The following is a 13,746-nucleotide window of genomic DNA, read 5'->3' as shown; positions in this document are numbered from 1 at the left end:
TGTGTGTGTGTGTGTGTGTGTGTGTGTGTGTGTGTGTGTGTGTGTGTGTGTGTGTGTGTGGTGTGTGTGTGTGTGTGTGTGTGTGTGTGTGTGTGTGTGTGCGTGCGTGCGTGTGTGCGCGAGCGTGCGTGCGTGTGTTGTAAAGACATTCATGCTATTCGCGGTACAGCCCCATTAAGTAATGTGCGACGACTTTGAGTTGGCTTCAGAGCAGCCCACCTCACTGTGTGCTGCCCAGGCGAGCGAGCGCCAGAGAGAGCAAGTGAGAGAGCGGTTTTTTTTTCCCCTTCTTTTATTCAATTGTTTTCCACTTCCACGAGCGCGTGCCAAGGGGGAGGAAGGCAGCGGCTTAACACGCTCTGCAATTCAACACGGCCAGACGCAGTCCTATTAAGATTTAATGCGCTATTCTTCTGCCTGCGCGGCTCAAAGAGACTTCGAAGGCTGAGAAGGAGAGCGAACAAAGAGCAGGCAAGAGCCAGGGCCAGGGAGAGAGTGCGAGAGAGAGGGAGAGAGAGGGTGCGATACGAAAGAGAGCAGCAGAAAAAAGGAAGGAAAAAAAAACGGGAGAGACAACCGCATTGAGGGCCAGGTCTCTGATTCTGTGCTGGTTCGTCATGATATGTGGCAGAGTGCTGCTGGAGCTGATAACACAATGCGTTGCCGAGATATTTTAGTCCTCTGACATGGACCGTGTGTTACCTCCTTACAGATGATCAAGGAGATTATCCTCTGTCTGGAACGGGTTGACCCTGTCGCCCCAGCTACGTGGGCACCTCCTATTCTTCTAATAGACGTACTTATTGTGAGTGGCTTTGGATAGAAGGGTCTGCTTAAGGCCCTAAATGTAAATGTAACTCCTTTGGTCATAACGGGAGTCACAGATGTTACAGATCTCCATCTCCAGTCCACATTGGACATGAAATGCATGCTATGAAACGCATCTTAATGCTTGTAGATGCTGCTTGTAGATGCTGCTCAGCATGTAGATGAGGCTTAATGCTACGCATGATTTTATTGTGAGTGTGGAAGGCTTTGTGAAGGTATTTCAGTTGTGTGTACCCAACGTTGACTTGGACATGATCGCGATAGCAGGCTATTGTCACGAGCCAAGACATGAGACACCATAAAGATCTGTGGTTCCGTTGCGCATTCACAGAGAGGCGCCCACTCCTTTGAACATGTAGATCCCAGTATTACTTCAGAACACAACCCTCTTCTCTGTCTACAGATCGAAAGGCTGCATAGAGAACCTCATCTGGCTTCACGATCCATACCGTGAAGGACGATATTGGTACGGTATTTGTGTTATACGCCCTGCGTATCCAACTTAATGAAAAGCAATTGAAAAGATAGCCAACAGATTGATCCAGCCAACGAGTGGGAAAATGACAAAGGGAACACAGGAAGAGAAAGACAGGAAGTCGCATCGTCGAAACCCAAACGCCTTCGCACAGGCCTTGAACACATACAAAGCCAAGCTCATCTATTCCTATTTCGATTGTTATTTTCCTCCCCGCAGAAAATGCAGCAGTCATCTGACAAAGACCAATAAATACTTTATATAGTGCATAATGTGTGCAATGCGAAGCACAGGGGAGAGAGAAAGAGGGCGTCCTCGCGGGGCCACACGCTTTGAATTCCTAATGACACTCCTGTTAACGTCGCTGGCACAGTCGCACCGAGAGGAAGCACAGGGGGATGCTACACAGAGGAGGAGCCAGACCTATCTACTCTCATACTCTCTCTACCTCACTTACACACACTCTCTCTTTCTTGATCACACTTTCTGCCTCCATCTTCCAATGTCTCTCTAACACACACACACACACACACACACACACACACACACACACACACACACACCCTTCTGCCTCAACCTTCCATGTCTCTCTAACACACACACTTTTCTCGATCTCCCTTACGCATTCTCTCACTTTCTCTTTCTCTCTCTTTCACACTATTTCTTGGGGAGTCAAACACATTGTTGAACCCCCACACACACAAACGCGCACACACATGAACATGCACACACACAAAAACACACACACACATGTGAAAATAGAGGGCACACAGAATGGCGGAAGGAAGTAAGCAGGGAAAACCAAAGCTCAGTTCGGAGGGCTCACTCTAGCATGAGGTCTGTTTTCAGTGGCATTCTCTTGCCAGAAGTCGCTATTCTCTCCTGGCCGCCTCTCCTGCTTTCAAAGCCTTGTAATCAGTGTGCTGCTCTTTGTACCGGGGATGTTGCACGACGGAGAAAAAAAGAAGAGAAGAAGAAAAAAAGCAAGGCAAGCATTTCTGATGAGCAGCAAGCGGCTCAGAGTTCAGCTAATCAGGTCTTGCCCGTGTTGTTTTCCTCACATGTCGGCCCGTTTGATACAAAGAAGAACAATTCTTCCAGCGGTTAGGGCACATACCCCTCGCCCTGCTACAAAGCAGCTGTTGGATCGATACCCAAAGTTAGTTCGTTAAAAAAAAACTGAGAAGAAAAGAGAAAAAAGGCAGGGCTAAACCAATGGAAGGCTGATGGAAACCGTTAGTAGAAATCGTCGGGCTGCCAGCGGCCCTGTCCACAGTTGTGGGTATTACTTGATCTTTCCATGCTGCTGACCCAGAGACTTGAAGCCAGAACCCCTACGCACTTTAAAGGCAACACGATGGTGGATTCGGGTAAACGCCGTGTCCATCAATACACTTAAAACAAAGCATCTGCAGCCTTGATTGTAACGCTTTACATGCTAAACTTGTCACGCGTATATGTGTCTATTTTTCTTGGTGTTATCACACCTTGCGTTGTGGGAGGAACTTTAGTGGTTTTTCACAGAGCGTCACCTCTTTGTATCTCATTTGTATTTTTCTCATAAATCTGAAATGCACTTTATAGGAGCTGAATGCATTTGGCAACATCTATGGGGAAGGAAAAGGTGGAGGAAATCTACATAATATAAATCCATATATGGGCCAGTTCTCTTTTTCTCTCTGTCTATCTCTCTCTCTCTCTCTCTGGTCGCAGTCTCTCTCTCCCTCTCTCTCTCTCTCCCTTTCTCCGGTCACACCCTCTCTGATTGATTCCTTTATCTGAGGAAAGCAGAAGACATGCTCTGTTTGCTCGCACAGTGGCCGGCAGGAAAACAGAGAAAGACACTTATTAAAAAGGTCATCTCACAGAGGGTTAAAATAGCAGGCCACGGAGCTCTCTGGGGGGCTTGGGAAACTGGGCAGCCATGCCCCCCCCCCCCCCCCAAGCCCCACCAGTGAAGGACACAAGGAAAGGTGTTGCTCAAGGGACATGGGCTCGTAATGAAAGACTGGCCACTAGGCTGACGGCCCCCGTGTGTGTGTGTGTGTGTGTGTGTGTGTGTGTGTGTGTGTGTGTGTGTGTGTGTGTGTGTGTGTGTGTGTGTGTGTGTGTGTGTGTGTGTGCTCTCGGACTATTCAAATGCCTTCAGAGGCATCGACAGCTGGCAACTGACAGTGAAAACCTTCACAGAAAATGCGGGGCTGTTGAATTAAATTGGGAGCCGGAGGTGTTATTTTTATTTACTATGTGGGTCCGTCGGTAAAGAGAAGAGGAAATGAACTCGGGGCCTGGATCTTTCTGAGGGGCCGGCGTGCCTCGAATTAGTCCTCACTCTCTTCCTCTAGACTTCCAATCCCGTTGTCTCGTGCACACGCTCTCATCTTTCCCCCCATATTCCAGATTCAAAACACACAAAAAACAGACACTGAACACCCTGCCGCCAAACAAGTCTGCCAAGGATGGGTAACGATACCGGACCGGGGCCGGACGATAAACTACAGTACAGCAGCATTTGAGAAGCGGTTGTGTGCTTTAAGGAGCAGCCCTTGGAGTTCGGCTGCCTGGCCGACACTCTGGCCTGCTCCCCAGGGCAGCCCAGAGCCCTGTCGGCAGGATGCTGATCCCCACACGGAAACCTGATCCTCCGCCATGCTGGAGCCGCAGGGAGGGGGTGGTGGTGGTGGTGGTGGTGGTGGTGCATGCACCCGCTCACCCAGAGTCTCTCACTCTCTCCACCCACCCCCAGAGTCTCTCCACATCGTCTGCCTTAGAGGAGAGAAGGAGGGGAGAGGCGGAGGGAGAGAGAGAGAGAGACCTCTCGGGGTAGGTGGGGGGGAATGGAGGACATTTTTTCCTGCGGCCCTACCCCAGCCAGCCTCCACTCTCTCAACCCTCCAGAGGAGCATTCTTCCAGCCCTGCCCCAGCCTTCACTGGGGTCTCCTGGGGAGCATTCCTGAAGCCCTGCCCCAGCCCAAGACGGGCTCCCTGGGGACACATTCCTGCAGCACTCTCTCTCCCTCTGGCTCTCTCCCTCCTCCCTCCTTTTCCTCCTCTCGCTGCCTTTCCTCGGGCCCTCGCCTTCCTCTGCAGTCCGGCATTAGGGCGATCGATAGCACCGATCGCATCGGGGACACGAGGCAATCCATACCCGTGCACTCCCTTAGCGCACTGCAGTGGTCGCGGCTTAAGTGCACGGAAAGGTGTTATACCTCTGCCAGACAGGGGGAGACAATGGCCGCCATTGATCTGGGTGACATGTAACATCTCTCTCCCTCTCTGTGTCTCCCTCTCTCTCTGCCAGGCGTGGCCGACACAATGCTGGGGTCTATTTAGTATTTGGAAACTTGTCTGTTTAGCTCGCCCTTTGTTGCGGCCGCGGTGGTGCGATCGTGCGAGAGCAGGGCGACCGATAATGAGACCTGAAAGAGTCGCGCATCCGAACTGGCATTGTGCACATGTGTCTGCCCGCCTGTGTTACCGTGTGGCTGTGCACATGCACATGCGTGTCCATTTACGAGGCCTGGTCGTGTACACTTAAGGGACTATCATTGGTGGAGAAAAAGCACTTAGTTTGGTCGGCGAATTTTAACAAATTATTAAACGTGGATTGGTTCCAGTTAACCAAGATTTGTTTACCAAAATATGAAACGTTAAAAAAATATATATTTAGCAGGTGCCGATGGTTGATTAGAAAATGGTTTTAATAAAGGATCCATCTGTGAGTAGAGACTTGATGTAAGGCAGATTAATTGGTCATGGATGTCGACATAATGCCACATAGGAAATCTCCTCCCATATTTCAGAGAAAAACATGCTCACACACGCACGCACGCACGCACACAGACACACAGACACACAGACACACACACTACTTTGTATGCCATCTAGAAGTTTCTTTTCTCCCACTGTGTTTGAATACTAATAGAGTGTTTCTGCACAATCACAATACCCTAATGGCAATTAGATTCTTTTGTTTGGTTTCCACAGGGGCTCTTAGCCAAATGCCTTTTTCCCCTCTTTCCTACTTCTTTTTTCTTTTTTTTTCATTTTTATGTTGAGCAATTAAGAGTTATTTGTCCATAAGATTGACACTTCTAAAGGCCCGGCTTAATTATAGGTGTGAAAAATAATACTTCAGGATTGATCATTATGAGAATGTGATAAGGTTTGAGAGTAGACCTGTAGCTGGTAATGTTATGCACTGAAGTTGGAGCACCTACTCTCTGGAATACATGGTGCAGCATGTGGGGACTGAAGGTAATACAGGCATCGATGGAAGCATCCATAGGTTTTGATTAGAATAGTTACCATTGTCTCCAAGACAACCCAAGTATTGGAGTTTGCACCCTTTGTGTTATGAATTCATTGGTATGCCAAGCGGTGTGCCATGGAATCAATACAGGTCTTGATGCATTGGTGCATGTATTGAACTAAAAGGTGTCTAGGAGCTCTGCACTTAGCTGAACTCAAAGGAAGGAGTGCTCCTGTTGGATATGTAATGTCAAAGTGAACATTGCATTGATTTTCACACCTTTCATAGAGAGAGTGTGTATGAGGGGGGTGGGTCACTTAGATTAGCACCAACAACACAGCATACAATTTACCAATGTACACATACAAACTGTGGAAAGATGTGCACAAGCCCTTTGAATAGGAATGCAGAGGATATAATGCATTAAATTGTGGATGTATTGTATTTTGATACCAATGACAAGTGAGGGGAAAGATGCATCTTGAGTTGCCCTGCAACTATTTGGTCATTGTGGTAGTCTTCAGTTTATGGAAAATCTTTGTAAGATTCATGTGAATTATGTTTTTGAGGGTTTTCTAAGGAAACACGAGAATTCTCAGAGCAATTCCTACCCTGTAATTTGTGGGTTACCAATTGTGGTTTGTAAAAAAAAAATGAAACAGAGCCATGCATGAATCCGAACAAACCCAAGACTGGACCAAGATCTTTTTGTTTTGGGAGAATTCTGAATGTACTATTGGAAACCTCAAGTGTAAACCAAAAGTTTCCTTCCTGCTTTACCCCAAAAAGCCTAAATGGATCATACCCCGACATACAACACAGCAGGATGAATGGATAAACAAAGAGTCAGAATGTGAAGTTGTTAAGTTGTTTTGTATTTCATCGAGTATTCATGTGAGGCTTTAAGACGAAAACTTTTGGGATTGAGAATAAGCAGAGACAGAATTGTTTTATTTCAGGGTGAGTGTTGGTATGAGAAAGAAAGAAAGAAAGAGACCAACAAACAAAGAGAAAAAAATAATAAATGAAAAAGAGAACTAAACAATGATATAAATCGAAAGAGAAAGCGAGAGCAAGAAATCCAGAAATCCAGCAATCAAGAAATGAATCACGAAAGAAAGGAAGACGGAAAGACAGAAAGCCGGAGAGAAAGGCAGGAAGAAGCCTCTGTGTGTGTGTGTCTAAACATTGGTAACTTCATGTCAGCCTGTGTGCCTCTCAACATGGGTCCATCAGGACATGTAAAAGGAGGACAGCGCATCCGGCACATGCACACAGAAACCTTCCGTGCACATCATTAGTCCTGTCTGCCACCTTGTCAGGGTATTTATAGCCCCATTCATCCATCAGGAGGTCAATAGCACCCTTCTCCATCGCTCCCACTAGGTACAACTCCGTATACTAGTGGGACTAGTGGGGAGGGAAATGGGTTCTTCCTTACTTCATGGTGAGGTGGAGAGACGGCAGCCCCGTTATAGTGGGTTAACATGGGGACACTCCTTCTTGTGAGACAAATGTATATGTATATATATAAATGCATATCTACAGTATATAGTCTATATCTTAAATAAGAATTATGCTCTGGGTTGTGTCCAAGTGTGTGCATGTGTGTAGGCACAATCCAACATGCCTGCGTTTAGATTGTATACCCGCATGTGGAATTTGTGTACATTTACATATATACTTAAATATGATGGTAGTCGGACAGACTTCCAAGGCAGCCAGTAAGGAGACTGATGTTGTTTTGCCTCTCTCTCTCTCTCTCTCTCTCTCTCTCTCTCTCTCTCTCTCTCCGCCCCCCCTACCCCTCATCCTCACCCAACCGCCTCCCTCCCTCCTTCCCTCCAGCCTCCCCTGTGGTGCAGTGTGCACCCGACGCACAGTGTGGGGTATACTCTGCAGGAGAAGTGGCGTGGGAGTGAGGAGTGTGGAGTGGGAGTGAGGTGCAGCCGCAGCAGCGGCGGCGGCGGCGGCAGTGGCACAGAGTGGAGGGGCCTGACGTTTTTTCTTTTTTCCGGTGAGTGGCTGAGTGTTGTTTACCTGTCAGCTGGCATTGATTAATCTTGTGTTCGGTGAGATCGCTCAGCGACTCGAACACCTGCCGGCAGCTGTCGCAGCTGTGCAGCGCGGGCTCCTCGTCTTCCTCTTCGCCCTCCTCCCCTTCCTCCGGAGAGAGATGCCTCCTCTTCCTCACACGGCCGCCGTCCTCGCCATCGTCGTCGTCGGCGGTAGCCCTCTCTGCGGCACACTGGGGATCTGCGGGGGGGACAGGAGCACAGACACACTCAGGCCCACTGACCCGCCTCTATACCTTCCTCTGGGTGACAATAAAATCACTTTCTTTAATATGAAAAAAGCAATAATAAAAAAGCAGTAATAAAGGATTAAATAAATACAGGTTCGGTCTGAGGCCTCTTAAACTCACTCGTGCCATGACCGAAAACATTCTTTTTGGGGTGGGGAGGATTGCAACCACATACACACACTTTCAGACAACAAACATGGTGGCGGACAAGCACGCACCCACACAGACACGCACGTACACACACACACACACACACACACACACACAACAACAAAGCTCCGTTATTAGAAATGGTTTTAGGTGTTGTTTGCTGCACTCCACACTGACAAAACTTCGGTATATGAAACTAGACTGATGGGAATATTTGGAGTTAATAAATCCAGGATTGCGGCTTTAGCCGAAGTTTACAAAATGGAATTCCACTGGTGAGTGCTAAATTACATCAGTCGGTGTCCATCAAAAAGGAAAGAAAGAAGCACGAAACAAGAAACAACAAAGCCACACACACTCAAGATCAAGTCCAGAACCGTGGCTGTAACAAAGCCTCGTACAGTAGCAGGGATTGCTGTTCTTCACGACACACTTCCTTAAATTATTCAGCCTTTGCTCGCAGGCAGCCGTGGGTCGCGCACATCAATATTATTCAATCCATCTGCACTTTGGTCTCCGGTTGGCTTTGTGAAGTAGCTGTGCCAGGGGTAGACCTTCCCCTGAACCAGGCGTCAGCCTGCTTGGTGACTGACTGATGCATGCCCCGATACGCACTCTACTTAAAACGGCCTCTGAACATGCTCATTCAGAAGAAACGCAATATAATACAACGACACAAGAGCATGTACGTCTTGCATCAGCATCTCATAATTAGGCAGCATGATGGCCTGCAGGCCCCTCTCTTCCCTGCTGCGGCCATCACACGTCAGTACAATAAGACTGATTACAAAGCCACACTCACAATCAAGCAATTATGCCCCACTGGTTTAGCACTCAAACCTTTTTAGGGGAAAGAGAAGATGGCACTTTGCATTGGCAGCCATTTTGAGGCCTCGCTTGAGCTGCTCGAAGCTGAAACTCACGACGGGAACACACGGAGGAAGCCACGCTCTTTTGGGTTGTTTTTTCTTTTACCCCCGCAGAGCCTACTGTTAATACCGCCCGAGGACACACACACACGCACACACTCACGTGTGTGTGTGTGTGTGTGTGTGTGTGTGTGTGTGTGTGTGTGTGTGCACTCGTGTCAAACTGCGCTCACGTGCGGTAGAGTCTGGCAAGCCGCCTGGCCGTATGTATACTGTTTACATGGGCGGCCATTTTAGGTCCTCCTTCGGCGCGAGAGAGAGAAAAAAGAGGGGTGCTCGTAAAGAGCGCAAGAAATGTTTTCCTCGTGGAGAAACGTTCCAGAACTCATCAAGGCCACCCAGGATTTTTTCCTTCACCCCGACCACCCCCACCCACCCTCCCACCGACCCCCTTTCCCCCACCCCCCGACTCGAGCCAAGTATTGATGTAACATCACACCCTCTATTGTCCTTTCTCTCTTGGCGATGGAGACTCGCACAACATGCCCTCTAAAAATATCAGCGCCGAGGTCCCCGGTGGGACGCGGCAGAACAGAACAGAAGGTGTTTCAAGAAAATGAAAATCCCGACCCAAGCCTCACAGATGCAGGCCGCTCTTGCCCAGGGTGTAGGGGCGGGGTTGGGCTGCTTCTGACTGGGGCCAAACGCCACCTAAATAGGGCTATTATGTATTCCCCTGCCACGGCGCATGCGCCCGGGATAATCGGCTGATGGGTTTGCTAGACGGCGTCTTTACACATAGATCTATGTTTTGACCAGAGACTGTATGGATCATCAATTGAAATGGTAAAAGGCAAGTTGCCATTCCTATCATCAAGCACATTTTTTATGTTTTATTGAAAATAAAACAAAACATAAATCTTTGAATGGCCTAACGAGCGAATGTCTAAGAACTACTAAAATCTCGTTCCATTTTTCATATTTAGTTTGGTGTTGCAAGAGGCTATCCTTGGACTAGGTTCTTCAGCAATAACCGTAAAATAAAACACAACTAATAAATACGGAGATAACATAAGCCGATATGAGACTTCCGCCAACCGGATTAGCAGCCCACTCCTCATCTATTCTCTTGGTGAACGCACCACCAGCACAAAGAACCACCTCCCCCACCACCACCACCACCACCACCACCACCCCCCAGCAGAAGCATCCAGTGCATCATCCATGCTGGGTCAATGTCCTCAGGGGGGAAGTCAGAGAGCAGAGTGGCCTTCTCTGGCACCAGAGGGGCCTTCTCTGGCACCAGAGGGGGGCTGATGGAAGCATGAAGATGGGGAGGTGAGGGTGGAGGTGGAGGTGGAGGAGGAGGAAGCTGTGGGGGAAACTTGACACAGCAAGGTCACGTCCGACCCGGGGATTAAAGAGCCGTGTCAATACTGAGGTTCCTGCGCCTCTGGGCCTCATACAGTAATCCATCAGATCTGAACATCCTAGCGGCCTCCTCTGACCGGACAGAAGATCGATACCGCCGTGCTCACAGTGGCTTGCGATCGCATTCAAAATATGGTGGTCGTGGTTGGAGGGGCGGCGGGGCTTTGGAGGTTGGAGGTGTACATGACATGTAACCATATTTTTTTTTCCTTTTTCTGACATGCCCCGACAACCTTGTTACTTCTGTTAATAAGTCCGGCAATGATGATATAGGAAAGAGGAACCCACCGGGGTAATGATATTGATCAGCGGTCCATATACTCCGATATGCGTTCTTCGGTTTTTAATCTAGGGTTTACGTTAAAGGGGATCTTCCGCGTCACACTATTGGTAAATGTAAGATATTCATGCGGCGGAATAAATAAAAGAAAGTCGAAAGTTTCGCAATCTTTCGGTGTGTTTTTTTTTAGCACACGTAAATATGGTAAAACAATATGGCCGGAGATTGACGCTTTGCGCGGCATGCAATATCTTTCCAGGTCTGACTCCATCCATCATGCCGACTCTTGTCTGCGACGCTATCGGGTGACATTTATCACAGCACAACTTTCATCTCCCGAGTCAGCGCAGGTCTCGCGGTTCCACTAGCGCCTATATTATCGAATATACGTAGATATATTCTTATTTATTTATTTTGAGTCTCTTAAATATTTATAACGTTTTAATTGATGTTCGCCTCTGGTGCTCCCTATAGCCTCCCCCACTGGGAGGGGGGGGGGGGAGGTCTGAACACCAGCAGAGCAGTCTGACTGTGGACCCCCTACCCACTCCAGCTGCCTCTGGGGCCCCCCACTGAGACAGCTGGGGACACTGACCGTGCGCGCGTGTGCATGCGTGTGTGTGTGTGCGGGGGGTGGGGGGGGAAGGATGAAGGGCAGGGATGGACACGCTGAAAGAGCCTTTATGAAGGGTCTGATTCAAGGCTTTAAATAAACTGAAAAAAAACACATCTTCCTCTAAACCCCCCTCCCCCCCAGATGAAAATCATTTGGGACGTCATACAGAGAAATATAATGTTGTTTCCAAGTAGGAAAGCTAAGGAGGGAAAAATATGATGCCTTTTTTTCTAAGTTAATGCTGGAAGGGGGAGGGGGGGGGGGGTTGCTAGAGGATGCATCTCAATTCCTTCAAATCCGATCGAAAATGGAGAGGGTTGGGGAGGGCTTGGTTTGAAGCCGTGGAGGGGCTTTGCTTCCCTCTCTCTCGCTCGCCTGTAGACGTGTCTTCCTCCATCAGGGCTTCAGACACACACCTCTCTTGGTGTCAATGAAAGGCCTCCGTGTCGAAAGACATCATTACTACTTCAGCCCCCCCAAACACATCGTTCTCCCGGAGACCCTGATCCTGTGATGATCCTCCGTCACCACCACAACCCCCACCCCTCCCTCTCTTCCTGGCAGGCAACTCCCCACCCCGTACCAACCGCCACCACCACCACCCACCCACCCACCCACCATAGCCCCCCCAAGTTCAAATTAAGAATTTATCCTAACCAGCGAGCAGCTTCTGTCGACACATGTCGGCGAGGCCTGATCAAAGGTGCGCGTGCTCCGTTATCAGAGCGAGGGCGGCTGTCAGGAATAGGAGGACATTAAGATTGAATAACCTTCACACGGATGCCGGCACCTCATTATTTAAAAATCTAAAACTTTTGCCAAAGCACCCACCCCGTATATCCCCGCACCCACCCACCCGTATATATAGGTCACACGATATGTTGTAACGCCACGGGTGCCACAATGCGTAGCCTCCTCCTCCTCACCCTTCCTTCTCCTTCTCCTCCTCCTCCTCCTCTTCTCTTTTTTCTTCCTTCCTCCTCCATCATTCTCCTTCCTTCTCTTCCTCATCCTCCTTCTCCCTCTACTCCTCATCCTTCCTCATTATTCACCTCCTCCATCGTCCTCCTTAACATCCGCATCCTTCTCCTCCCTTATTATTCTCCTCATTCCTCATCATCTTCCTCCTTCCCCTTCCTCATCCTCCTGTGTAGCAGGGGGTCGGGGCTCCCCACTTATGGCTGGTCCCATCCACTGATCCCCTGTCATTAAAGAACCAGCGTCACGATGGGCGTGACACTGGGCCAGATTGTCAACGACGCGATAACGTCAAGTGCATATGGTTCAGTGCTCGTTTGAGGCTGCGGTGAAGACGTTTTGTGTTTCCGTTTCTGGCTACATCTTTTTTAATTAATACATTGATTCTTCAATCAGAGATTATTTCGGGATTTGTGGGGAGGGTTTGTGGGAAGAACGTCTTGTCTGGAAGAGGTTGCATAGGAAGAGCTGGCTGACAGGATGGCTGCTATGTGCGGCTTGTTATGCAATATTTTCTTTGAATTCTTTAATATGGGAAAAACGTGATCAGGATAATAGTTTTATTAAACGAGAGGAGATAAACTCACACGCGGCAGCGCTTTCCATTCCAATCTAACAAAACAAAATGAGTGATCAAGGATTCAAAGAAAGTCAAAGCACAAAAAAGGAGAATAGGGTACAGAATATAAATGTGCCAAAATATTTCCGCTGTCTCTCGCTCTCTCTTTATCTCTCGATGCATCTCAGCCCTGCCTCCACCCCCCCCCCGTGCCATTCTCCATCTCCCTCTCTCTATGTCCCTCTCTCACTGTCCATCTCTCTCACAGAGAGAATGATAGTATTGAACAGAGCGCCTCGCCACGCCATTAGCGCGGGACAACAACAAAGTAAATGAATAATGGAGAATATGATTTTGTGAAGTGGTGGACTGAAAGAGTCCTGCTGTAGTGAGCCCTGCAGACCATCGATCTGTGGGCTTCCTCAGGCCCCAGCCCCAGCCAGCGCTCGCCCCTCTCTGCACCACCCTCTGTGTGGGTGTGTGTGTGTGTGTGTGTGTGTGTGTGTGTGTGTGTGTGTGTGTGTGTGATAAACATTATATTAAATAGATAATAAGCATGTATGTATGCTATATTTTTTTTTTTGTAATTTCCCTTTCTTCTTCGTCTATACTTGCATACATATAAAGCAAATAGAGCTAGCAACAGTAAGTTGCGTGCGGCTGTGATCACACTCAGGCAGCACAGTGGTGAAGCCAAGCTGCAGATCTGAAGCCTGCTCAACACTCGCATAGCCTCATTAAATCTCACGTCTCACACTGTTCCTGGCTCTCCACCTCTCAGAGTATAATAATGTCTGTCTTTCTGAGGCCTCTTTTGTTTAGCCTTCCCCCATTCACGTTGGCCACTGATCAAACCTGAGGGGGGGGGGGGGGGGGGGGGGGGGGGGGGAACAAACGCACAAAGACGAAGAACCGGACCCACGGCCTCGACTACGAGGGCCGAGCATTTGCCCACACGGCTCCTGTCGGGAGGCTAATGGCTATTGTAACGCGCGTCCATCA

At 48.7% G+C, this 13,746-nt stretch overlaps 1 protein-coding gene across 1 annotated transcript in view; it reads right to left on the bottom strand.

Moving 5' to 3' along the window:
• The window catches only part of znf521 (zinc finger protein 521), a 111,069-nt gene that overhangs the window by 87,528 nt on the left and 9,795 nt on the right, over positions 1-13,746 (bottom strand). Inside the window, 1 exon segment of the mRNA XM_079750245.1 lies at positions 7,597-7,812. Within this exon segment, the coding sequence (XP_079606371.1) occupies positions 7,597-7,812 (216 nt within the window).

The sequence above is a fragment of the Pollachius pollachius genome (genome assembly GCF_949987615.1).
Source record: "Pollachius pollachius genome assembly, chromosome: 14".
Lineage (NCBI taxonomy): Eukaryota > Metazoa > Chordata > Actinopteri > Gadiformes > Gadidae > Pollachius > Pollachius pollachius.
This window is presented reverse-complemented; position numbering and strand designations above follow the sequence as displayed.